At 47.6% G+C, this 27,611-nt stretch overlaps 1 protein-coding gene across 2 annotated transcripts in view; it reads left to right on the top strand.

The window, feature by feature from the left end:
- LDLRAD3 (low density lipoprotein receptor class A domain containing 3) overlaps nt 1–27,004 on the top strand; it is a 207,473-nt gene extending 180,469 nt beyond the window's left edge. For both annotated transcript variants that reach the window (XM_054585899.1, XM_054585898.1), the window contains 2 exons: nt 22,968–23,313; nt 25,018–27,004. In XM_054585899.1, the coding sequence (XP_054441874.1) occupies nt 22,968–23,313; nt 25,018–25,255 (584 nt within the window). In that variant the 3' untranslated portion in view covers nt 25,256–27,004. The remainder of the gene's footprint in view (nt 1–22,967; nt 23,314–25,017) is intronic.
- Nucleotides 27,005–27,611: the final 607 nt, after the last annotated feature.

The following is a 27,611-nucleotide window of genomic DNA, read 5'->3' as shown; positions in this document are numbered from 1 at the left end:
GTGTTTTCTTTGGTCAAGCATGAAAGAAAAGTATCCTGGGTGCCATCTTGCCGTTGGGTCCTGAAAATGGGTACCAGTAGGGACTTTTGATGGTAGAAGTGGAATGGGGCGATAATGGAAGCCACATGCTGTCCTTCTTTGGAGATGCCGTTAGCTAAGAATAAAATGATAGGCCCACGGCCAGAAGATAGCCAGGCCATTAACAGGCCTCTCCACGCGTCACCAGTCTTTGCTGCTCCCTGGTAGAAAAATAGAGATGTGCCTGCAGGGGCCACTTATGGGATTGGCCTTTTAATAGTTTAACCTGATGTGTACAACCCTGCATTTGAGTTAGAAGTAACCACATCACATTTTTAATGCCCGTCATAATCAATATGAGTAACCAAGTTTGCCGTAATGGCCGGTAGTGGGGTTTTTGTTGTGTGGTTTTTGAGTTTGGGGTGTGGTTTTCTTTGTATCTTTTAAATTAATTTTCAATTAAGCTTTGAAAGGACAAAGTATAAAATTAACTAACTTGCAATTAATTTCAACAATAATTATGCAAAAATTCGAGGCATGTGAAAGATGGGGAGCATGGAGTAATTAGTTGTGGATTTTTTTCACTACCATAATTACTGTGATGAATATGTATGAGGCTGGTTGGGAAAGAATGCACAGCAAGCAATTGTGTTTAATTAAACTTTCAGCTGGCTTAGCTTGGGGAGCCTGCATTGTGTTTTAGTCTCCTCAAACTATTAGCAAAGTCTCCCCAAAGAGATAGCTCCCAGAAATATAAAAGAGGCAAGTCACATGCGCCTCTTTTTCCCACTCTTTTAATTTTGCAGACTTCTAGCTTCCTTGGATCTTGAAGTCCAGGGATCGTCACTGGATGATCGTGGGATCATCATTGCTCAGGGTGTGGCCTTAAGAGTACCTTGAATTAACATTTTTATGACAAGCGTAGGCCACCTGTGTCATGTCAGCCAGTTTCAAAACCCTTCATTGGGTATTCTTTGGGCATCCTTTTCTATGGCACTGGGTACAGGAATTGGCGTATAACAGGCAGATAGTGGTAACAGCATGTTATAATCCAGTTCCCGGACTGGACTGTTACTGCAGGCTGCGCAGTGTGCTGAGCACTTGACATACGTGATTCTTTCATCCTCCTGGTCACCATGGTCTGAGACCTAGGGAACTTGCCCAGGGTCATCTACTGAGGTAGTGGCAGAGGTAGATTTGAACACAGCTCTTTCTGATCCTGAGATCTGTGCTCTTTGCCACTCATTCGCTCTCTTATTTCTCCAAGTTGGAAAAACAGAAGAAAATCTTTCTAGTTCCCACTTTAAGCTGCAAGTGGAATTTATTGTGTCTCTGAGGTTGCCTTCCTGACAGGTAGACATTCCAGGGTATCTAAGCCAGAAAAGGCCCCAACAAGAAGCCACGAGGGATCAGAGAGTAGAGGCACTGGAGGTACTGGTTCAGTAGCAGGAACCAAAATTCATTAAGCCCTCAGGCTGTTCACCAACCACTGTGCTTTATGCTTTATAATGGCCAGGTCTGGTTGGCTGGTGTTACCCCACTCTACAGATCAGAAAAACTGAGGCTCTGAAGTTTCAGCAACTTGCTAGAATTGCCAAGCTTGCACATGGTAGAGCCAGGATCCGGATGCGGGTCAGGCAGCCTGAAGAGCCATCAATGTATCATCTCCCCAGCTCATTTTTAATGTCCCTGGGCCCCCACCCACCGGGTAGGAAAACGTGGCCCCAGAGACAGGCTTCTGTGTTGTCCCTTGGTAGTAGGAGCTAGAGTCTGAGTATCTGGAAATCTTGGGAGATTTCCCCTGGCTGTAAATGAGGTGATATTTAGATGCTTGTAAAGAACTTTCTAGAATCTCCAGAGCAAAGACTTAACAGAGTGGAGAGTGCGTCTGAGTGTAATCATTACAGGGTCTTGTTTTCATGTAACCCAGATCACCTTTCCTGACGTTCCGTTTCAAATCTGTAACTGCGAAAAGGCCTCTCCCGCTCTGCCCTGCCTGTCAGTCGTGCTCTCTTAGTCAGCGGCGGCTTCTGGTTTTTGAAGCACTCTCTGAGGTCAGTGGTTACTGCCAAGGATAGTGTGCGATTTCTGAGGCAGTTACTGCTCCCCAGCAGAGCCAGCACAGGCCCCCAATGAATGCTGATTCCACGGCCCTTTTCCAGTTCTCATTAAGCTAGATGGCTTTAGTTTAAAAAAAAAAAAAGAATCCCATCACAGACATGCATACCAGACTGCAATTAGCAGAACTAGGAAGAACCTTTCGCCAAGTGAAGCAATTTCCTCCTTCTGTAATTAAAGCAATTTGGGGCTGAATGTATTTATGGGAAAGCTTGCTGAAGTGTGATACAGAAGTGATTTACAATGTGTGGGTCAGAGGAAAATCAGAGGCTCTGGGCAGACATCCTGGGTACCCGTCATCAATAATGGCATTTCAGGTGTGCCAGCTCTGAGCCAATTGTAGATGCTGTGTCGGGCGCATCATAGAGAGATGAGGAAACTGAGGCACAGAGAAAGTAAGCAGTTCACCCAAGGTTGGAGAGCGAGCCAACCGGTGGCCAGACTGGTCCAGGCCCAGTCTGCTTCCTTCTGCTCCCATACCTCTCCCACGATGTCCAGTGGGGCTGAGCTCCTGGGCCCTGGGCTCTTCACCAGCTATTTTTTGTTTACTTGTTGTCGTCAGTGTTTTTGTTAAGGATTTCAGTTCTTTAGTTCTTACATTTATGAAGTTTTCCCAAAGTATTGTTTCACCATGAGACATCCCCGTCTGCCGCCAGCCAGCCTGTTCCAGCCATTCTGCAAGCACCTGCCCTGCAGAAGTCTGTGGAGAGCTAGCGGCCACAGGCTCAGGCTGCCTGTCCTTGTGCACCCGCAGCCCTGATGCACAACACCTTCTTCCCCCCCAGGCTCTCAGCTCCTTCCTCCTCTTTATTAATAAGTGACCAGAATTCTCTGGAACTAAGATGTATGTTTTCCAACCTCAGCTGGGGCTCAAGATCAATGTTTTGTTCAATTTGGATTTGCCTTATTCTTATTTCTAACAAAACCTACGCATTTAGGGTAAGTTCAGGCAACAAAACCTAGTCCCTTCTGTGGTCTCCACGGGCATAGAGATTCCTACCTGTGCTTACCCACCGTTGACTGCCATCAGAATGAAAGCCAACGGAAGCTCCCAGGTCCTCTCCGCACAGAGTGAAACCCCAGGGCCCTTTTCCTCAGTGCCTCTGTTTCTCCTCTCTGCTTCTTGAAAAGTGCCTTTCAAGAAGTGGGGCAGTCACAGGATTCATGAGCCTAGCCCTGGAATTGTGTTGTCCCAATAATGCCCACAGTGAAAGGCTATTTAGGTCCTGGCTGGGTAGCCCAGTTGTTTAGAGTGTTGTCTTGATATGACAAGGTTGTGGGTTTGATCCCTTTTCAGGGCACATACAAGAAGCAACCAATGAATGTGTAAATAAGTGGAACAATAAATTGATGTTTTTCTCCCTCTGTCTGTCTCTCTCAAAATCAAAAATTTTTTTAAAAACTCTATTTACACAGCATCCTTTGTCCAGAAAGACAACTGATAATAGTGGAAATGTCACAGATGACAGTATCTCTAGCTTAAGAGTCAGGGTTGAAGGGTTTTCTAAATCAAAGGAAGCAGGAGGGTTTCCAACACCTATTATTCCCTCAGTCTTTATAGACCAACAAGGGTTAAGCACTTGTTTATCTGCCGTCAGGGAAGATGCTTCAGAATAGCTCCAGCTCAGGCCAGTACGGTTGAGACCACAAGGGAAGTTTATAATCATGACTGATGATGAGTTTTCCTCCTCTGAAGCCAATTAAAAAAATACAATTAGCTTAGTCTCCCTTTATCTCCCTCATTTGTGTGTTCAATTAATGCCATTAGACATGGATACCGTTGCAAGAGGAGCTTTGCTGGGAATGATAGGGTGGCCAGCAAACTCTCAGAAGTGAGGAGAATATTAGTTGACATGAGCCTGTGTTGTCAGTGCTCCTGCCTAGTAGCTTCTGCTCCCTGAGTCTCCAATGAAAATTCAAGGTTGATGTGAACACCAGTGGCTCCTTGTCCTGGGTGGAGACATCATCAAAAGGAGCATTTGATGTATAAAAACAACAGAATTGGGCTAAAGGCATTCAACTTCTGGTGAGGAGTTACTTCTTACTTCCTCTAAATTTGGAGAGTATAGTACCATTGGGGAGGAAGTTCACAGGGGAATCTAGAAAATTAAATCCTTGTTAGAGAAGGGAACATTTATTCATGATATATTGAGCAGTGGTCGTAGTAACGCTTATAAGTACCTCATACCATGTGTGGTGAGCACCTCTTCTGTCAGGAGATCTTAAATCCATGATTTCAGGCTCTCTTCTCTTCCTGATAATACAGGTATTAGAGAGCACCTAATATATGTGTGTATGGCTGAACTTCGTGCTTGGAAGTGAGAGAGACAGGGTGTAACCATGTCTGAAACAGGAAATCAGTCCTTAAGAAATATAAGGTTTTCTTTACAGAAAACTAGCTGTATCCTTAATTGTTTGGCAAAGGAAGGAGTGACAAGTGCCATGACATGGATCAGGTGAGGCACAGGGGAAAGCTGTAGCAAAGAGAAGTTACTTCTAGTCAGAAAGCTTTGGGGAGAAGCCAGGGAGAACGTGGCTTTTGTGGCCAATCAAATCTTGAAGGCTGGCCAGGATGTGGACAGGTCAAGCTGGGAAGAACCTCGCACGCAGGCCAAGACAGTGGCAGCCCTAGGAAAGAAGGACTTCTAGAAAGATTTGCCTGTAGAGCCCTGTGGCTATGAACACTGCTCTCCATGTCCAGCTCTTCGGAGACATGAGTTGATGTTGCCCTTTGTACACAAGAGGCTTTGGCTTGGGGTCTTTCATGAGGTTACAGGTACATTGTTGGCCAGGGTGGTGGTCTCATCTGAAGACAAGGGAAGGATCTGCTGTGAGGCCCACTCACATAGATGTTGGCAGGATGTAGCTCCTTGTGGGCTTGTGGGAGGAGCGCCTCAGCTCCTCACTGGCTGGCTGGAGGCTGCCCTTCATTCCTTGCCACATGGACTTCTCCACAGGGCAGCTCCCATCATGACCCTCAGAGCCGGGGGGGGGGGGGGAGAGAGAGAGAGATTGACAGAGACCACACCAAGCATCTAAGGCAGAATATAAGCCAGTCTTTTTATAACCTAATATAGGAAGTGACCACTCATTCACTCATTGTTTCTATCATAGTCTGTTCACTAGAAGTGAGAAGATAAGTCCAACCCCAGCTCACAGGAAAGAGATCACTCAAGAGGATGAATTCCTGGAAGCTTTCCGAATCACAAGAGTAGGGGGAGGCCACCCCAGAGACTGCCCACCACGATGGGCAAGAGGGAAGGAGCAGCAGGACGGGGGGTCAGAGGGAACCCGGGGGCTACTCAGGGAGGCCTTTTAAGTCTTTGTAAAGACTTCAGATTTTACTTTAACAGTTGCTGAAATGTGAAATGATCCATCTACCACCATTTTTTATTGTAAAAGATTATAATGGGGAAAGATTGGAAATAGATCCCAAGTGCCCATCCATTGGATTCTGGTTAAGTAAGTGATGGCACATCTCTACAAATAGCACATTGTGTGGCTATTTATTATAAAGACTCAGTGCCTGGCTTAGGACTGGAAATACAAGAGGAGCCTGAAGCATCCTCTGCCAGAAAGTAAGCAAGTCCAAAAGCCAATAGACACAATCATAGGGGTGTGTCAAAGGTTGTTACAGGAGCTGCCTGGAAAGAGCTCCCATGGCCCAAGTTGAAGCAACTGGAGTAACAGATTAAATAGTAATGGTATTGAATTATGGCTCAGAGAGTCAAGTTAATGGTCACGAGTCTATCTGATATCAGTGTTTATTTACATAAGTAACAGAATAACTGACCAAATGGAGGGAAGGGACAAATCTTCCTTAGAGAAAAATTTCAGCAAATCAACATGGAAGGAATGAGAGAAATAGAAAATCACTGGAAAAACACAGTAATAATTACTACAGGCAAGATCCATGATAAAGCCTAAAATTGGTGAAAGTTTCAGCAGAAACAGGATGTTTACATAGTTTCAGAGGATCTCCAAGATATTTATTAATTACAAAGGGACAACTGGTAACTTTGCTGTGTAAGATGTTAACTAACCCAATGATCATGGTCAGCGTCATCTGTAAATGCATGTTAGGCATCTCCTGACAGGACACAGTGAGAAGAGCAGGTCACCTTCTCCTCAATAATCTAGGCCCTCCCTTTAATGGTGAGGCCACATCAGAATAACCCAAATGGAGGGACATTCTCCAAAATAACTACCAAGAGTGTTAAGGTCATGAAAGGGGAGGAAAGACTGAGAATCCGTCACAGATGGGAGGAGACACCTGCAGTATGGGTGGGATCCTGGACTGGATAGTCGGCCAGGAAAAAAGGACATTCATGAGGAAAACTGGCAAAATCTTAGTAAATTCTGTAATTCAGTTCATGTCATGGTGTCCAGGTTAACCCTTGGTTTTGACAGTCGCCCTGTGGTCCGGTAAGGTGTAAACATGAGGGAATACTGGCTGTGGGGTATATAGGAATGCTTGTACTATTTTTGCAACTCTCCTGTAAATCTAAACTTATTTCAAAATTAAAAGTTCTATTTACTTTAAAAAGGAGAACCTAGCATAAAGTAAGTACTGTACAGGTATTTATTAAAATAGGCAATATGGCACTTGGTTTAGAAAAATGTATGTATTCATGTGGCTAAGTGAAAAAAAATTAACTACTATGTGCGTTAAAAATACTGGATCTCTGCTAAGTGTGCCCGGACTGCCTCTGGAAGGCAACTCAGAGGGGAACTGGTACCGGTGGTTGCCTCCCAGGAGCGGACTGTGGCGGCCAGAAGACAGAGGTACAAAACAGGCTTGTTTTTTCTGCACGTCCTTTCTTACCTTCTGAGTTTAGAACACATATATTGTCTATTCAAAAAATAAGTTTAAAAAAAATCTAAGCAGCCATGGGAGCTCTGGGGTTCCCAGGCCTCCCTGTCCATTCCCCAGCAACTCCTGCCCTGGGGCTGAGACCCAGAATCCCCGGGCTCCCCAGCTGGCCCCCGGTGGATGCTCAGGAAATGGTAATGACTAAGCAAGTGTTTCCTCCTCTTGGTCCTTCACAGGATTCATCCGTGTCTCATCGTTCCATGTGGGTCCTCTTACTCCTCTCCCTAGGAGGCCAGCTTGGGCTCTCCATCAGGACAGAGAGTTTATTGTTCTTCCCATACTTGTTTTAATGCAGCCCCATTAATGTTTAAGACGCTTGCCTGAGCTCTGTGGCCTCTGCTCCGTGTCTGGAGAGCTTTTGACAGGGAAACATGGATTCTAAAACACCCTGGAGAGAGTTGGTGATTATTTCCTCTTTAAAGAATCAAGCAGGTAACCTCGAATCCTCCCCCGGCCCAGACCCTGTAGTTACTCATGTTATGAAATGGCCAGACCCAGCCTCCTAGGAGGGCGTCTGGTGTTGGAAGGGAGCCCCCAGCACCTTGTCTTGGAGAACATTAGCACCTGCACCAAGCCATCATTTCAGGAATCGTAAATAGGAGGCATCCAGGAACTTCTCACAGGCGGATCCACAGGCAGCGTTGCCCACCCACCCAGCTGGTGCTGGCAGAGAGCATGTGGATTTTTAACCGCTCACATATTCCATATCCCTCGAGCATAAGACCAAGTTTGCCGTTTCCTGTAGGAACATTTCAGTCGCTCACGTCTACAGACAACAAAAAGGAAAAGTCAATCAAAGCCTGGCCGGGGCTTGACTTTTATTTCACCATTTCAGTTATAGTCATGCTTGCCACATTTTGTGTATTCAGGTAATTTCCCAAAGAGACTGTACACTGGATAAAAGCAGTTAGTATTCCCCTTAGCTCATGGCTCATTACACTATCTGCTCAAAGAATCAAAATTAAACCAGTGTGGGCCACACAGTCAATATTTTAGGGTTTGTGAGCCCTAGAGTCTCATGGCAGAACTATGCAACTCAGCCATGTAGCATGAGAGCCAGTGTGGACAATACATAAATGAATGGCTGTGACTGTGTTTGTTTCAATAAAGCTTTATTTATAAAAACAACCAGATGGCCAAACTTCACTGGCCCCAGAGCTAGAGCATGGGGTGTTAGAAGACAAACGGCTCAAGACCAGGTTGAAAAGAGTCAAGGGCTAGATCAGAGAGTTCTCTGTAGGCCACTGTTAGGAGTTTGGATTTTGAGTACAAGGAGCAGCCACCTTCCTTACGTCCTGCAGAGTTTTCTGGATGTTGTACAGAGAATGGATTGGAGAGGAAGAAGATTGGTAATTGGCAGAGCAGTTTGGAAGTACATGTGGTAATCTGTGCAAGTTAGGAAGCAGAATTAGCAGGACCTGCCCCTGGACATGAGTTGGACATGAATGGGAAAGGGTTGGATGTAAATGGAAAGGCAAGGCAGGGACCCCATTGATGTGGGACTTCCCCTCACCTGGGGTGGCTGGGGACACCGTCTAGGAGTTGCAGTTGATATGTGGTGATGATATTTGTTTTCTCAGCCCCCACAAATGAAAGTTTACTTGCGGTGACAATGGCATGCTTGGGAGAAATTTTTCCTCTGCCTCGTTTTTAGGGTTAGTCTTTCCCTGCAATGCTGTTTGTGTGTGATTACGTGGCATTCGCAGGCTGATGAAAGTATTGCTGTTTCCTGCATCCCACCGGAGTTAGCACTCTCTGCTCCAGCTGCTGACACTGCAGGCTCAATAAACCACTGTGTTGTAACTTGCCAAGCCTTATTACTGGACCAGAAACCAACTGGCCATTGAATTCAAAAAATATCTGCTGAGCGTTTAATTTTGCCTTTTCCACCATGCAGTACAGGAAAACAGATACAGTAAGCAAGAGAAACAGTCATTCTGTCCAGCCCTCCTTATTCAGCAAGTTCCCGGAGACATGTGTCTCCATTTGGAGCACATTGCCTGCAGGAACAGTCCAGGAGGCCACGTGCAGGAGCCCCGGTCGGCTGAAGCCACTCTGCGCGCAGGAAACAGGTGCACTGGCGGCCTCCCCTTTAATGCTTAGAATGAATAGAACATGGATGCCAATATGTGAGCCCATTACCAGGTTGCCGAGCCCTCCCCTGCTGGCTCTCTTTGGCTTTTGCTTTTTGTGGTCTGCAGAAGTGGCAGCAAAGAACTACCGCTCCCCCATCACTGCACTCTTCCGTTGACATTTTTTAGGCCATCACACCATGGAGCAGAGCTCTCAAACGACCCCCTGAGCCCTAGCTCCCAGTTAACCTCCTCACTGAGTTTTGCAGGCAATCTGAATTTGTATTAAAAAATGCCCTTTTCTACCTTAAGTAGCCAATTAAGCTTCTTACCCTCCAGCCAACCCTGTAACTGCCCTGGGCCTATTTCTTAGCAAAGAGGCCTCTCACGACCCACTCCCTGGCTGATTGCTGGGCCTGTCCTCATCAGGGGCTGCTCAGGCTCTGGGAGCAGGCCTCAGAGAGCCTGGGGTCACTGGGGACTTCCCTCCACTCCCAACACGCTCTCCTCGTCCCTCAGGGGCCCCTGGTAACAGCTGGCTGTCTCCAGAGCACTTGTTAAAAATGCAAGGCCCTTCAGGGATGCTTCCTCCCCGCCTTTGCCCAAGCGTGGGCCTAGTGAAGGGTTAGCTGGACCAGAACCTCTTTGGTCTTTTGGAAGAACAACTGAGAATTTTCAAGGTGTCCATCTTATTCTGTCTTCAGCCTTAGAACTTTCCCCCCTCTTACTCATATCTTGCATTTGAGTTTAATCATATGGTGCTTGTCTCCTGGTCCTGGATGGTCTTAGAAATCCTGGTCCCCCCCACCCCCCCGGCAGATGGGTCCCCTCTCTGATTTCCTGCTGCGTCAGGCAGAATGGCTCCTGCTGTGGTCCGGCTGATGCTTGGCAGGCTGGCAGCATGGATTTTCCCATCACCCTCCCTTCAGTTAATTTTAGAAACTTGAGTTGCCATGGTAATGGTTCACTGGTTCTCTTTTGATTCAGTCATTTGTTGGTCTGCCCTTTAAATTAAACTTCTTCAATTTGTATCTAAATTGGGACAGAAGATGAGCTTGGAATGGGATCCCCAACGGTGCTGCAGCCCACAGGCTGTTTTTTCAAACAGGGAAGTAGGGTGGATGTGGGACGCCCTTGGTTTACAGCGGCCATGGCTCCTGAGACCGGCTGCAGCAGGGTAGAGGGGGCCCCAGGGACGCGCTGGAGAGAAGCGGACCCGGGGCCTTTCCCACACGGGAGCGTCTCCAGGGTCAGGTCCTGCCATTTTGGTTCCAGAATCCCCAGCACTGAGCACAGGGCCTAACCGCGATCGGGACTTCGTTAGTGGATAAGTGATTGTGGACCCAGCCAGCCTTCCTTTCTCAATTGTCAGCACAACCCTTTGAAGGTCATACCTTCCATGTCCCTGAAGTCCCAGCTGTTCTTCCTGCCCCGCTCTGGGCAGCATTTCCTCTTCTTGGCCAATAGGCACGCACAAGGCTTTTTTTTTTTTTTTTTTTTTTTTCTTTTTTAATCTTCACCTGAGGACTTTTTTTTTTTTTTTTTTTTGCATTGCCTTTAGAGAGAGAAGAAGGAAGACAGAGAGAGAAATATTGATGTGAGAAACATTGATTTGTTGCCTCCCGTATGCACCCTGACTAGAATCAAACCTGAAACTTAGGTATTGCCCTGACTGTATCAGTCCCGTGACCTTTTGGTTTATGGGACAATGCTCTAACCTACTGAGCCACACCGGCCAGGACACAGGGCCCTTTTTAACAGGATGTGAAGAGATCAGTCTTTGCACAGACAAAAAGAAGTACCCAAATCAAGCTCACGATCAGTTCTGTTGGCTCAGGTTTAAAAGAATAGTCTTTAATGTTCATATCACGTCTGGGGTAGGTACAGGTTCTTAATTCCAATTTTACAGATGAGGCTTAGAAAGGGGTGGTAAATTGGTCAAAGTCACTCACATGGTCTGTGGCAAAACCTGAACTCTAAGCCAGTCAGCCACACTTCCACACAGACTCACTGCCATGCACCCTGCCTTTTTTAAATGGATAGGCTTATCCTCATCTATACTTACGTCTTTCCTGTGTATACAGACAGGCATATAATAGTGTCAATGTCTGTTTCTGCAGACTTAACCACTCTGTGGCAGGGACATCACCTCATTAGCGCTTGGCCTCCCAGTGACTCTACACAGTGGCTGTTTGTTGCCCCTACTTTGAAAATGAGGGAACCGAGCATTAGACTTGCCCAGCGTGTCACCGAGACTCAACGCAGCAGCAGGACGTGGGCCAGACCTGTAGGTGCAAGTGGCATAGTCGGTGAGAGACTCGTTATACAGGGGGACACTGGCCAGGTGGTGTGTAAGAAGGGAACGCTGACCCACACCTGCAGCACCCAGCCCAGCGAAGCCAAACAGGAACCCCTTAGCCATGGGCCCAGAACATCCCAGGCTTGATTCATGACTGACGGCCTCCGTCATTTTAATCCCCCTGTCCAGCCTGGGACCCAGCAGAGTAAGCTAAGTGTGCCCCCCTAACCAGTTAGCGCCCCTTCAGCCTCCCTGTGCAGATGCCCCCAGGCAGGACTTACCTGAAGCCGTCTCCTTACCCAGGAAGAAGCTTTCCCGCTCCTCTGCCTGCTTCTCAGTCTCTTCTAAACACAAGCGGCAGCACGACTGCCTTGCTACAGCACGCTCTGAGTAAATAGCCTTTGCTTTGCTCCCGTGGGTGGCTTTCCTTTATTTCCGCATCGGTGTGTGGTGAGTGTGTGTGCCAGCTATGGAGGAAGGGGGCTCCCTGCGTGGGGCTGTGAGCCTGGCCAGGCCGGACTGGTCAGCACTGGGCCAGAGGGACCTCCAGTTGTCCCCATCTCACTTCGGCCGCCTTGCCTCCAGCGTGCCGTCAGCCATGGTCTAAAGCAGGGTGTCAGAGGGGCACAGCAGAGGGAGTGGCAGCACACGCGGGGAGCACAGAAAGGAGCCTTTTCATTCCAGCAGAGGGGACAGTGGAAGGCTTTATGAAAGTGGTGGCATTTGAGCGAAGGCCAGGAGGAGGTAGGCCTTGGATTAGTGTTTGTGTATTGAATGCGTGGCCCAAGACAACTCTTCTCCCAGTGCTGCCCGGAGGCACCTAAAGGTTGGACACCCCTGCTAGGGCCTGGGAGGCCACGGAGAGGGCTCTGGACTTTGTACTGAGTATGTGGGAAGCCCCTGGAGCGTTTTGAGCCCGGGAGTGACCTGTTGAAGGAAGTCAGGGTTTGGAAGGAGCACCCTGCAGCTGAGGGAAAAGAGAGCGTAGGGAGCCGGTGGGGCGGGGTGGCTGGAGGAGACTCGGGCTGGGGCAAGGGAGGCAGTGGCGGAGGGTCTGAGGCACGGGCACTAGGGCCGGCTCACCCCAGGCCTGGCGTGAGTCTCGCCGGGGTCAGATGTGCTCCTGCGCCTCTGTGAGGGGCCTTTGTCTGCCAGCTCTGGGACCAGAACACAAGACCCCTCTGTGTGCAAAACAAACAGCCCCTCGCTGCGGGGTGTCTGCCCCAGTTGTTGTGTTAAGATTCTCTGAAATCTCCAGAAGCTGTGAAATTCTTCATGACCAATAAAGCTCCCCCTTGGGAGCCCTGCTTGTAATGCCCCTGTTACCAGCCCTTTTCCCTAAATTATTCAGAAAGTTTTCTGCATTCAGGAGGTTCCGGTGTGCACACTCAGCATCGCCCTGGGTAATACAGTTTAACGGGCAGGCGCAGCACCAATGAACCGGTTGTGTGGGGGCCGTCAGGAAAGCACGGATGTGAAGAGCAGACCCACGGCTGCCTTGGGCTCCTTGGGCATTTAACAGGATCAGCTCCTGTCTCGTCAGGTATCACGATGGCAGGGTGTCACGCAGCATTCCTCGTGGATGGAGTCTCTCATTTCACACTCAGGAGCTGCTGTGCCGTCAGTCAGAAGGCTTCATCCCGGGATGGTGATGCTGAACCTTAAGGGGGTGTGGCCTGGAAGGTGGAGCTGCTGCTACACAGGCAGCCCCTCCTCAGCTGCTGTCTTTTACGTTGGTACCCGTGGCTGCAGCTTCCTCCAACAGCATGCCCAAGGGCCAGGGAAGTCCCCATATGATTTGTGAAAAGATACTTTCCAGAATGTTGGGAATATGCTTACGTGGAACAGGAGGTGCCTTCTTTCCATCTCAGCTTGGCGCTGGGGTTGATGCCGTAGCCACATCCTCTCACGAAGCATCACAATGTATACTTGCTCAGTAAAGGCTCTAAAAGCCCTGGAATGACAGCTGTTAATAGTAACTGAGGTGTATGGAGTACTTGGGCAAGTTTATGTAACTTCTCTGTGCTCCCATTTCTTCATGGCCTTCTCCATAAGGATGCTGCATTAGTCTTCTTGGGCTGCCATAAAAAACTGCCACCAACTTAGTGGCTTAAAAAAACAGAAATTTGTTTGCTCACAGTTCCGGAGGCCGAAAGTCCAAAATCAAAGTCCTGGCAGGGTTCATTCTTTGCGGAGGCTCTGATGGAGGACCTGCTCCATGTCCCTCGTGGTTCCCGCTGCCCCGTGCAGTGCTTGGCATCCCTCAGCCTGGGGACTGCCTGACTCCCGCCTCCATCTGCATGTGGCCTCTCCCTTGTCTGTTTCTGTGCCTTCGCCTTTTCTCTCTGTCATAAGGACACTCATCTTTGGATGTAGAGTCCACCCAGATTCAGGATAACCTCTTCTTGGGATCCTCACCTTAATTATATCTGCAGAGACCCTTATTCCAAACGAGGTCACATTCTGAGGTTCCCAGTGGACATATCTTTTGGGGGGACACCATTCAGCTCACTCCAAATGGTATAAGGATTATAAAATGAGGGTTAATATATGTGAACACATAAGATACAGGATGAGAGTGCTGTGGTAATTATTATGATGACATTATTATTATTCTCTGTGCTGGTGGTAGTTGTTAGTATTATTTGTATTATTTAGTTCAGATCAGGAGTGAGGACAGGTCACAGGGCAAATGGTGTTCCACACTCCAGCTCCGGCCTCCTTTCCCCACGCTCTGTGGGGCTTGTGCTGAGAAGCCCGGACAGGGAAGACTGCAGAGTCTGAATGCCTGGCTGAGGAAGGGGATAGGAGCCACTGAAGGTCCCTGATCTGAAGATTTCCACCAGAATTACACAGTGTCACAGAGCTAGGTAATGTTAAAACTGAAGGGAGTCTTGCAGAAGGATCAGAGGACCCAGAAGGAGGTTTCTCTTCCTGGCCCGAGCCTGGATATGGTCGCGGAAATGGAAACCAGAAGCAGAATGGTGGCTCTGTGTGGAGAGAGAATTCAAGACAACCCCGAGTGTTCAAACCCAGGAGACCAGATGGCCAGAAAAATGGCTACCATCTAGGAGGCCATCCTAAGAAATCTTTGCACTGGGACCGCACAGATCACTAATTTATTCAGCAACTGCATTGAGCACTGACTATAGACAGGTGAACAAAAAGCAAGCCTGTTCCTCTCCTTACGGCTTTCACAGTCTGATTGGTCTGCCTGAATGTTGTTGTAGCATTGTTTTTAATAGTGCGGGGCGGGGGGGGCGCGGGGGGGAGCCTAGATGTACACCCATAGGGGATAGTTGTTCCTAATTCCCTCTCTCAACAGATAAGTAAAGTATGATATCGCTCTGTAATGAGACATTACAAAGCTACTCTTTAACAAAGGTGTGGATGGGTGAGGGAAGATGTCTATTATAGAAATACCTGCATGGCATGAAGAAAGGTGCATGTGTGTCTGTGCATAGATAATAATTTAGAAGGACCTACACTGAGGGTCAGTGAAATACGGCCAGTGGGCCATACCTAATCTGCCTCCTGCTTTTGTAAGTGAAGTTGGATTGGGACACAAAAATACTTGTTCATTGATGTATTGTTTGTGACCGCTTTTGCACTACAGAGGCAGAGTTGAGTAGTTGTGACTGAAATTGTACATCTAGCAAAGCATATAATGTTTAAAGTCTGGCCCTTAACAGATAAAGTTTACCAACACCTAGTCTACACCAAACCATTAACTGTTTTCTCTAGTGGAATTCTAGTTGGTTTGTGGGGGGAATTTTGTCTGTCTTGACATTGCTGTATAACTTTTATTTGAATAGTTAACATGGGTTATTATAATCAGAAATAAAATTATATTTATGCAAGACTCACACTACTTGATTTTGAGACTTACTGTAAAGCTATAGTTATCAGCCCTGGTGTATGGCTCTGTGGATTGAGCACCAGCCTGCAAACCAAAGGGGTACTGGTTCGATTCCCAGTCAGGGCACATGCTTAGGTTGCATGCCAGGTCTCCAGCAGGGAGGTGCTCAAGAGGCAACCACACATTGATGTTTCTCTCCCTCTCTTTCTCCCTCCCTTCCCCTCTCTCTAAAAATAAATAAATAAAATTTTTGAAAAATATAAAGCTGTAGTTATCAACACTTATTGGCATAAGAATTGGTATATAGCTCAATCATATAGAATAGTGAATTTAGAAATAGACCCAGACTTGTCTGGTCAATTGATTTTCAACAAAGGTGCCAAGGTAATTCAATAGGAAAGGATAGGCTATTTAACAAATGGTGCTGGAACAGTTGGATCTCCAAAGGGGGATGGAGGGAGAACATTGAACTTCAACTTGTCCCATAAACAAAAATTAACTTGCAGTGGATCATAGATGTAAATGTAAGAACTAAAGCTATAAAACTTCTTTTAGGCAACGATTTCTTGGATGAAATACAAAAGGCACAGTAAGTAAGAGTAATAATTAATACAATGTACACCATGAAAATTTTTTTAAAACACTTATCTTCAAAAAAACACTGTAAAGTAGATGAAATGACAAGCCACAGACTAGGAGAAAACCATTTGCAAATGACATTTCTGGAAAAGGCTTTGTATCCCAGAACATACTCATATAAAAGCCTCTTACTACTCAACAATAAGTAGTCAGACAAACCCATTTAAAAATAGGCAAGAGATTTAAATAGACACTTACCAAAGCTCTTTGGCCGGCAAATCAGCACATGAACAGATGCTCAACATCATTGGTCATTGGAAAATGCAACCAAAAGCCTCAGTGGCACCGCTGCACACCTAGCAGAATAGCTGAAATTTACAAGACTCACCGTATTAGGTGCAGGCGAGGCTGCCGCACAGCCGCAGGGGCGGCAGAGGCCGCATGCTGCAGTCACGTCAGAGAACAGTGGGGCAGTTTCTTATCAAGTTAAACATACACATTCCATATGACCCAGCAGCCTTCCCCCTATATATGTATCAAGAAATATGAAAAACAGATGTGAGCACAGAAACCTGCTTTCCAGGAATTGGAACCTACCCTATTCCCTCCCTCCACTGGTGAGTGGATAAACAAATCGTGGTACACCCATCCATTCAATGGAGTACTACTCAGCAACCTAAAGGAATGAAATAGGAAAACTCACAGAAACATGGATGAATGTCAGAGGCATTTTGCCAGGTGGAAGAAGCCAGACACAATGGCTACACATGATGTGATTCCACGTATATGACTGAGCAGTTTCCCACGACTGCCAAGGAGCACAAGGACACACGGTTGCAGGGGTGAAAGTTCCATATTGTGTTCGTGGTGGTGGTTATGCAACTGTTTTACTTTGTTAAAATTCATCTAACGGTACATTTTTAAAGGGTAACCACGACTTTATAATTTTATTTTGTGTAAATTATACTGAGTAAGCCTCACTTTTTAAAATAGTTCATCTGGAGAAAAATAAACTTAAAAAATAATTTTTAAAAAAAGGCACAGAAGAGTTGATTTTTCAGAGGAAGGGTGAAGAGTTCATTTGAACAGGGCAGTGAACATTCCAGAACGTGTGTTGTGGCTTCCCGAGGTCAGGCTGGAGGCTTTGGAGCATCCACAGGGAGTGGCACATCAGTAAGGGGTGTCGAGCGAGTGACAGGGGGACATGGACCCCGAGGTACCCTCACATCACACAGGAAGAAGGAAGGAAAAACAGTAAAGAAAGCAAGACACACCATCATGCACATTTTCAGTAGATAATACAGGACAAATAGGCCGTACAAAGTAGAAGAGGAAACAGAAGTCTCTCTTGCCTCTTTAGCTCTCCCTGGAAGCTGCCAGTGATACCAGTTCTGTGAGTCCCTCTGGAAACATTCTTTGCCTTCTCCAGTGAACTTTGCCTTTTTTTTTTCTCTTATCACAGTATCTTTCAGGTTGTTCCAGCAGCATAGGCAGAGCTGCCCTCATTTTTTAAATAGATGTGATACTGCATGCACACACTAATTTATTTAGGCATGCTGCATCTGATAAATGTTTAGATTTTTTCCTGATACATATACTATTACGAACAATGCTTTAGCGAGTACGTGAAGAAGTCATGTCCTGCCCTGGCCAGGTCGTTCCTCAGCGTAGATCGTCATCCCCAGGCACCAAGGTTTGAGTCCCCTGGCCAGGGCACCTGCAGGAGTTAGCCAGGGAATGCGTAGGCGGGCGGGGCAGCAAGTTCATGTTTCTCTGTCTCTCTCTCTGTCAGATAGGTTTCTCAGAGTGGAACGGCTGTGTCAAAGGGAATGTCCGTCCTTTTGATCCCTATTTTAACACTGTCGCCGCCCTGGCTCGTGCCAATTTACCCCCCCCACTGACCATGCACTAATAATCATGCCTATTTTTCCACATCCTGGCCAGCAAAATGGGAAGTTCATCTTTGCCAATCTGATAAGCCAAAAAAAAAAAAAAAGATCATGTAGGACATTCCTTTTGCGTCTGCAGGAGGGGGTTTTTGAGAGGAACACCCAAGTTGCCTATGTCAGCCGCTTCCGTCCCTCTGTCAGTCCAGACAGTGCCCCGGTGTGAAGGAGAAAAGGCACTCCGTTTTGAGACCCTTGACTGCCACCTGCTAGAAAACTGCCGTGGTGCTGCACAGGTCTGTGACGACTGAGGGGACGCGTGCCCCTGCAGTTGCGCACAGCCAGCCCCTCAGCACAGGCGGCGGCGTTAGCCATCGCAATGGCCTCTGGGTAGTGACCCGGTTGCCTGGAATTCATGTGGGAGAAGTGGCAGGCACAAGACAGGAATCCAAGTGGTCAGACAGGGGTGCAGGAGGGCATCAGCTTGAGGGACAGCCAGAAGAAACGGAAACTTCATTATCCACGGATTATGCACTTGGAACCCAGGTCCCAGGCAACTCTGATATTAGTAATTTGGCCAGCAGGCTCATTAAAGCTCTTAAGAAAAGTAAGTCTAGTTAATGAATAAATGCAAGATGACACTTTACACACAGAGCAAAAACGAGACTAGGCACCACTGACTTATGTAACATAATTTCTCCAGTGAATGCGATCACCCTTCTCGCCTGCCAGTGCGGGCCGAGCTGGAGGGGTCCTGCTTTGGGGGACATTAATGAGACTGTTAAGATGCACGAGTATTTGACATTCCATTCATTTGCAGGTGCGCTCTGTTGTATTCTTAAAACTGCAAGTGGTTACACAAAAGTCAGGGTCTTAAAACCAGACCCATTGGTTTTCTGTGTGAAAATCCAGCTACTTTCCTCTTCTAAGAAAACACATCTTGCCTGGCAGATGAGCTCAGTGGATTGAGTGCCAGCCTGCAAATCGAAAGGTCACTGGTTCAGTTCCCAGTCAGGGCACATGTCTGGGTTGCAGGCCAGGTCCCTGGTTGGGGGCGTGTGAGAGGCAACTGATCAATGTATTTCTCTCATGTTTCTCTTCCTCTCTTTCTCACTCTCTTCCCCTTGTTCTAAAAATAAATGAAGTCTTTAACGACTCTCCATAGCAAGAAAAAGAAAAGGAAAATATCTCACTGGAAAGGAGATTACTCAGTCCTTATCCTGCCCCCTACGTTACCCCGCCAGGAGCAGCCTCCGCCAGCCTCAATAAATGCACGCAATTCAATGGAAAAAAAAATGTGTGTATTCACCTACCTGGTACGGTGCTTTTATTGTTTTATTATTCCTATTTTTCAGATGAGAGAATTAACTCAGAGAGGTGAATTAACTTGTCTAATGCCACATGGGAAGTAGAGGAGTCAGCATTAGAACCCAGATATTTCTCCTTCAAAAAGCACCATATGCTCTGAAACATACCATCTTCCTTCCTGATTCTCTGAAATAATCCTAATCTGAGACAGATCTTCTCCCTCTAGCTCCATGCTTTGTGTTAATTTTCTTTCCAGCTACGCTCAAACAGGAATGAATGCTACTACATTCCCATGCGTCCTTGTTTCAATGATTAACTGTACATAAGGAAGCAAACGAACCCCCAGACAAAAGGCAGAAGCAAGCTCCAGACAGCTAGGAGCGGGAGGCAGCACTGAAATTTTCTGGAGACAATTAGCTATCATTCTGGGGTTCTGCTGGAGTTCTGTCTGTTCTCAGTTTAGATCATTACGAAACTGGGTCAGGGCTTGTGTATATGTTTCAGAACTCAGACTTAAGATATCTTCTTTATTTTGTTGTCTGCAGCACAGAGCTGAGGGGCTGAATCCTGGGACCATCATTTCTGGCTGGTGCTCAAGGAAGTTACAGAACTTTTATGAGCCTCAGATGCCTCATCTTTAAAACGGTGGTGGTTCTGTGTGAATAACAGTGGCCGTCTCCGTGGGCTGCTGAGAGGGTAGAACACCGTACACGGAATTCCCCGAGGTCTGAGCAAAGAGCCTGGCAAACTCCTGTGTGTGTGTGACATAAGATCGATCACTTTAAGTCCTTTTAAGTGTACAGTTCAGTGGCATCAAGTACATTCACACTGTGGTGCAAACCACCACCGTTTACCTCCAGAACTTTTCATCATCCCCAACTAGCTCATGCCAATTCTTAGTGTTCACATTCTTTCCACTGTCTGCGACAACTTCCCTGGACCAGAGACAGAGGCTGGCGGAGGCTGCTCCTGGCGGGGTAACGTAGGGGGCAGGATAAGGACTGAGTAATCTCCTTTCCAGTGAGATATTTTCCTTTTCTTTTTCTTGCTATGGAGAGTCGTTAAAGACTTCATTTATTTTTAGAGCAAGGGGAAGGGAGTGAGAAAGAGAGGAAGAGAAACATGAGAGAAATACGTTGATCAGTTGCCTCTCACACGCCCCCAACCAGGGACCTGGCCTGCAACCCAGACATGTGCCCTGACTGGGAACTGAACCAGTGACCTTTCAATTTGCACACAATTCAATACTACTTTCTGCCATGCACACGGTGGGGATACAGCGATAAACAGAAGAAGCACCCATCAAGTGCTGAGGAGTGTAGTAAAGCTGAGCCCAGCACCAGGACACCAGCCCAAGAAGCAGGGGTCACTGCTGCTGCTGCTGCTACATTACATCACATAACACGTTTCATCACGTAACACCTCCTCACTGCTTCCCAGGTGGAAAAAGTACAGGGTGTGGTCACCAGATTTGCTCACTTGCACTACATTTAGATTATTCTTCCAGCTGGGCTGCAGCCATGGGTAGTTGTTCTTTACTTTTTTAAGTTGTATTTTTTTCCATTGCTAGTTAGTCCTCTTACACGCTCCCCGCCCCGCCGCCGCCACCGCCAGCAGTCGCCACACTGTTGTCCACGTCCATGAGTCCTTTTCTTCCTTTTTGTTCAATCCCTCCACCCCCTAGCCTCCCCTACCCACTTAGCTGTCATCCTTTTCTCTGTGAGTCTGTCTTTGTTTTCCTTGTTAGTTCAGTTTGTTCATTAGATTCCACATACAAGTGAAATCCTTTAGTATTTGTCTTTTTCTGACTGGCTTACCTCACTTAGCATAATATTCTCCCGGTCCATCCATACTGTCGCAAAGGGTAAATTTTTCTTCTTTTTTACAGCTGAATAGTATTCCATTGTGTAAATGTCCCGTAGTTGTTTTATCCACTCATCTACTGATAGACACTTGGGCTGTTTCCATGTCTTAGTGATTCATAGGGGCGCTTATGTTCTTCCAATTAGTGTTTTGGGTTCCTCTGGATATAGTCCCAGAAGTGGGATTGCTGGGTCAAAAGCCAGATCCATTTTTAATTTTTTTTGAGGTATCTCCATACTTCTTTCCATGGTGGCTGCGCCAATCTTCATTCCCGCCAACAGTGAAAATGGGCTCCCCTTTCTCCACATCCTCGCCAGCACTTGTTGTTTGTTGATTTATTGATGGTAGCCATTCTGACAGGTGTGAGGTGATACTGCATTTAATATCACCCCACACCTTTAATTTGGCTTTAATTTGCATTTCTCTGATGAATAGTGATTTTGACCATCTTTTCATATGTCTATTGGCCATCTGTATGTCCTCTTTGGAGAAGCGTCTATTCAGGTCCTTTGCTCATTTTTTAATTGGGTTGTTTGGGGTTTTTTGGTGTTGAGTTTTGTAAGTTCTTTATAACTTCGGATGTTAACCCCTTACCAGATATATCAGTGAATGCGTTCTTCCATTCTGTGGGTTCTTATTTTGTTCATGTTTTCCTTTGCTGTGCAAAAACTTTTAAGTCTGATGTAGCCCCAGTTGTTTATTTTTTCTTTTGTTTCCCTTGCCTGGGGAGATATATCTGATAAAGTATTGCTATGAGCAATGTTTGAGATTTTGCTGCCCATGTTTTCTTCTGCAGTTTTTATGGTTTGGGACCTAACCTTTAAATCTTTACTCCATTTTGAATTTATTCTTATGTGTGGTGTAAGAAAGTGGTCTAGTTTCATTTTTCTATACATCTGTCCAGTTTTCCCAGCACCATTTATTGAATAAACAAACTATCTTTATCCCATTGTATGTGCTTGCTTCCTCTGTCAAATATTAGTTGACTAGAAAAGTGTAGGTTTATTTTTGGGCTTTCTATTCTGTTCCATTGGCCTATGCATCTGTTTTTATGTCAGTATCATGTTGTTTTGATTACTATCGCCTCATAGTTTGATATTAGGTAGCATGATCCCTCCAACTTTGTTATTCTTTCTCAGGATCACTGTTGCTATGCAGGGCCTTTTGTGGTTTTTCATTTAATTCATGCTCACTGGCAGCCCAGTGAGGTGGGGACTGTTACTATCCCCATTGTACAGCTGGGGAAGTACTACACAGAGAGGTTGACTACTTTCCAAAGGGCACACAGCCAGTAAGCTGAGCAGCTGGGAGTTGAACCTAGTCTGGCTCCAGAGTCCATGATTTTAGCCTGTGTTTGCTGGCTCTCTATCTTGAAAGCTTGGCATGGGGCCTGGCATAAAATTAGTGCTCTGCATACATAAGCACTTGGACCCATGGACCAGTGTTCCTTGTGTATGTTATATTAAAATTTCTGAGGAAAAACCTGATTTCTCCCACAGGAACTGCCCCTCCTGAATATTATCATTCCTGGGGCTGGTATCTTTAAACAACTTTATTGCAATATAATCTACATAACAAAATATCCCCATTTTAAGTGTGCCATTCAATGTGTTGTAGCAACTATACTGACGTGTGTAGCCATCACGACATCCAACGTTCCCCTCACCCCAGTGAGATCCCTGGGACCCACTACCAGTTAATCCCTGTTCCCACTCCCATCCCCCGGCAACCCTTAATCTACTTTCTGTCTATAAATTTCCCTTTTCTGGACATTTTATATAGCTGGAATTATACAATATGGTCTTGTATCTGACTTACTTTGCTTAGCGCATAACGTTTTTGAGCTTCATCCATGTTTAGCATGTGTCAGTACCTGTTCCTTCTTATGGCTGAGTAATATGCCATTGTATAGACATAACATGTTTTGTTTATCCATTCACCGGTCAGTAGACTTTTGGGCAGTTTCTCCCTTTGGGCCATGGTGAATCGTGCTGCTGCAAACATCTGCACGCACGTCCCGGAACTGACTGAACCAGAAGGCGTGAGTTAAGTGATGACCTTCTCCTTTTCTCTCCCCTCGGGGGTTTCTCAGAACCTGGCAGCGGGCAGGTGTTTGTGACATCGGAGAACCAGCTCGTGTACTACCCCAGCATCACCTACGCCATCATCGGCAGCTCCGTCATCTTCGTGCTGGTGGTGGCCCTGCTGGCACTGGTCCTGCACCACCAGCGGAAGCGGAACAACCTCATGACGCTGCCGGTGCACCGGCTGCAGCACCCTGTGCTGCTGTCGCGCTTGGTCGTCTTAGATCACCCCCACCACTGCAACGTCACCTACAACGTCAACAATGGCATCCAGTACGTGGCCAGCCAGGCCGAGCAGAACGCATCAGAAGTGGGCTCCCCGCCCTCCTACTCAGAGGCCTTGCTGGACCAAAGGTGCGTGCTGGATGGAAGAGATCGCGGGGAGGGAGCTCATCGGCCGGGGGAGCAAAACACATGCACACCTGGGTTCCTGGGTCTTGCCAAGAGCCTGCATTCGGGTACTGTAGGCACAGCAGCATCTGACATTCAGAGTCCTTGCAAAACAGTTCTCGGGCATCACCTGATTGAGTCCTCTCAATGACTCGCTGAGGAGGGCTCTGTTTCTGTTTCCAGTTTACAAATGAGGAAACTGAGGCTGCTGGATTTTAGTTACTGGCTAAGGACATAACAGTTAGGCTCCTGGCATCTCAGAGCACTGCTTCCCCCCGCCCACCCTACCACCCGCACCCCGTTATTGCCACACTGACACACGTTCAGGCCACTGGCTTTCACACTCTGAGGCCTCTCCTGCTTCCACGGAACAGTACCCCTGCGTATCAGGGGTTTGGTTGGTATTTGTGGAACGAATGAGCGAATGTGAGGAAGTGAATAAATGAGTGAGCCAATTAATCAGGTCCTTACCTTTGCTTGGCTTTATCTATAAAGTAAAGGGGGCGGAGCAGAGCACTCTCATGCCTGTTAACATTAGCACCCTCCCTACAAATGGAGCCAATGTAGGAAGTCAGAAAGCAGAGTCCTGTAGCCGAAGTGGGTAGTGGGCCTCACCCCTGCCTGCCGGGCCTCCCTCTCTCTCCGGTTCTGAGGTTGCTGTGCCCTCCCTGCAGGGCTCTGCTCAGTGTCCCTCTTCCTCTGAGCTCGGGACTTACTGTGTGAGTCCACATTTCTGGGGTGACTGGGTTCCTCTTGGACCCTCTTCACTGGCAGCTCTTGTACTCTTTAATCGCTGTTTTCCCTCCTCATAAAAGGTGGCTTCAGCGAGCAGTGCTTAGGGGTCTCTTTGCCAATAAGCATAAACGTACAAAACTTCACCCCCTCCTCATTACCTCTTCATTTCACTGTAGAGTGAGGTTCAAGTCACTGAAACTGATAAATGCCTGGGTCCAGCCCTGCTGCTTACAAGTTACTGGTGATCCTGTGCGAGTCATTTAATGCCCCTGCCTCAGTTCCCTCCTCAGTACAAGGGCACAAAGTAACACCTGCCTCTTCGCTCTTGGGACCCTTATGTAAAGGAATGAACGTGAGGTGCATGGCGTGGGCCTGACTCGCAGTGAGCGTCCAGTAAATGAGAGCTGAAAAAAATGAGGTGTCTTTTCTGTTACTTCTTTGCAAGCAAGGTGGCCTTAGTGTGTCCCCTTCTACAGATAAGGAGACTGAGGTGTTAAGAGGATGTCCTCTCCCTCACCCAAGTCTACACAGCCAGGTAGAGTTGGCTTTCAGTAAGAAATTCAGAGGTTCCACCAAACACCGGACCAGTGGCTTGGCCACGGGGACCCCAGCTGCTGGAGCGAAGCCACTCCGCCAGGTCACCCAGGATGAGCCGAGGGTATACTTGGCATCCTCACTCTGGCTTCACCCAGAGGGTGTGGCTCGGGCACTGCCCAGCTGGCACACGCCAGCCGGCGCGCACTGACCTGCCCCCGGTCCCGGTCTTGCTGCGCACCACCTTGGGCTGCCCCCGTGCTTGGAGGGCAGATCTTCGTGTCAGTGTCCGCTCAGAAACGGGCACACGTGGCACTGCCTGCCTGGCCTTGGCTCCTTGTAACCCATTCTTCTCCTCTCCCCTGCCCCTCCCACCCCATCCTGCCTTCTCCATTGCAGACCTGCATGGTACGACCTCCCTCCACCGCCCTACTCTTCCGACACCGAGTCCCTGAACCAAGCCGACCTGCCCCCTTACCGCTCCCGGTCGGGGAGCGCCGACAGCACCAGCTCCCAGGCCGCCAGCAGCCTCCTGAGCGTGGAAGACACCGGCCACAGCTCGGGGCGGCCTGACCCCCAGGAGGGCACCGCCGAGCCCAGGGACTCCGTGCCCAGCCGGGGCACCGAAGAAGTATAAAATCCGGCCGTTCCAAAGTCCATATGGGTGAATCTGCTCTGACTTGTTACCCTCCTAACAACTTGCACTCGTGGGAAGCTCTTCGGGGTGCCTGCAGGAGTGACCTGGGGTGTCAGCTGTCTCTCCTTTCCCCTCCTCCCCCACATTGCAGGGGTGTTTTGGGGAGGGTGGCCCAGCGTTTTCCTGGCCTCTCAGTTGACATGATGTATATTGTCCATCTTTTCTGGGAGGCCACCCTTCCGCCGGGGCGCAGGACCACAGCTTCACGCGTCACGTTTTCCTGTTACCATGGCACTCTGGCCGAGTCGGCGGCAGCATAAAGCAGGGTGTCAGTAGCCCCTGAGAAGCATTGTCTCTGTGCCGTGTTGGGTGTTCAGAAGGGCAGAAGACACTCGGCCACGTTCCCGGTGGGCTGCCACCTAAGAGCTGTGTTTGGGGGTTTGGGTTCAAAGCCAGGCGGGCATGGAAACCTAGCATTATCCTGTGCATTACTCTCAGTTCAGTGGCCAGAGAAAGCCTTTGACATGAGTTACGCCCTTCAGTAATCAGCTGTGGCATTTTGGGTTTGTGAAACCGTCTAGATAGATTCTGGCTTTAAAAGTTTGCCTGAGAATCCTTGTTTTGAGAGCTTTCTCTGGCAGTGAATTACCAGGCTCATCCCAGAGTAGGCAGGAAGTCCCCCACGGGTTTATCCGAGTTCACAGCCTGACATGCACGCTGCGAGGAGCCTAGCCCTGCTTTTGTCCACGGTCCCTGCCCTGGTTTCTGGACTGTCAGCCTCCCGGCTGCGGCATGCCTGTGGCTGAGGGATGAGCACCCAGCCGGAGCTGGCCTAATACCTGATCTGGCCCGCTGGCCCTCTAAACCACACCCATCCTGCCTGGCCTGCTCATGCAGCTTCAACACTAGCCCCCTAAGCTCCCTTCAGTCAAAAGTCATTTCACCTGTGTATTTGGAGTTGACACCGGTTGCTAACACAGAGAACTGTGCTCAGTACCTCCCACCAGAGCCGCCAGCTGCCTGCACTGCGCACACTCCCCGCCCCGAGGCCCCGATACAGGGTTAGGCTTAGAGTTGGATTTAACCTCTTCGAACATCCCATAGTTTCTCCCCTGAGAAACAGGGAGATGGTGGACAATTTGGAGACAAGATTTGCCATTTGGACTTTTTTTTTTTTAAATCTTTTAGAAATGCATTTGAAACAGTGTGTTTGTTTTTTCCCTTCTAGTTAAGGGACTATTTATATGTGTATAGGACAGCTGTCTTTTTTGTTGTTTTTTTCTCTAGTGAGGTCCAAAGAAAGATCACGCCTTTGTCCCGCTGATCCCTGATAACAAGTCACTCCAGACTGACCTGCGTGCCAGGTGTTTGTGCATTGTTGCACTTTGAGCTCTTATTTATCTAGTTCTCAAAGGATGCTGAATGAGGGGTGCCTTTCTCCCTCAGTCCTATCTCTGTTTTGCTAGCTTTCCTCTTCTCTCTGCCCCGCCAGCCACAGGGCCCACCCCCTGGGGATATAATGGGCAGAAACCTGGGTGTTTGGCAAGAAATGGACAGGGGACAAAACTGGAACCAGGGAGCCACTCTGGCCAGCTGTCACCCATTCAGGGCTTCCTTCCCCGGCCCAGCAAACTTGCAGTAGCCTCTTTGATGCTAATTCCCGTGGAGCCTGCGGAGGGGGAATGAAGTAGCGTTCAGTGATCCTATTCTGCAGACTCCTTTTTTGAACCAGACCCAGAGGACATTACAAGAAAGCTAACCACTTGGTGAATTTTTTTTTTTTTTTTTTTTTAAGGAAAGGAAAGGAACCGAGTTGCTTGCATCCTTCATTTTTAAAATAACACGTTAGTTATTTTCTGAGCACTCCAATGAAGAAAGGACTTCTCATGGCAGCCAGAGTGTGTTCAGAACTCAGGCTGAGCATTTCATCTCCTGTGAGTCAGAATGGCTTTATTTCTCCCTGGGACGCACCCCTGCTGCTGCCTGGTGCTCTGGAAGCTGTTCCGAGGAAAGGATTCTGATTTTAATTAATAGTGCAGCAAGTTAATCTTGCGTACATTTCTGCTTCCAGGCATTTTGGGAAAACAAATGGTGTTAGTAGATAAGGGGAGTGTATGTAATGTTTTTTAAAACAAACAAGGACATTTTTGTTACAGATTTGACTTTTTTAATGAATGTTTCTAAAAATATATTAATATCTAAAAATATGTTAATATGACACCAAAGCTGTGGGGGTTTGGGGGTTTTTTCCCCCCTCAAGATAGCGAAACAAGTGGCCAGCGATATTTTTTTAACTCATTCCAACCAGGATATTTTTTTATACATCGCCTAAATCTATGCCAACTGGAAAACCATC

This window comes from Pteronotus mesoamericanus, unplaced genomic scaffold (assembly GCF_021234165.1).
Source record: "Pteronotus mesoamericanus isolate MK-2021 breed Mesoamerican mustached bat unplaced genomic scaffold, CSHL_Meso_final contig_90, whole genome shotgun sequence".
Classification (NCBI taxonomy): domain Eukaryota; kingdom Metazoa; phylum Chordata; class Mammalia; order Chiroptera; family Mormoopidae; genus Pteronotus; species Pteronotus mesoamericanus.
Note: the sequence above shows the minus strand (reverse complement) of the source record. Positions and strands in the feature narration are given on the sequence as shown.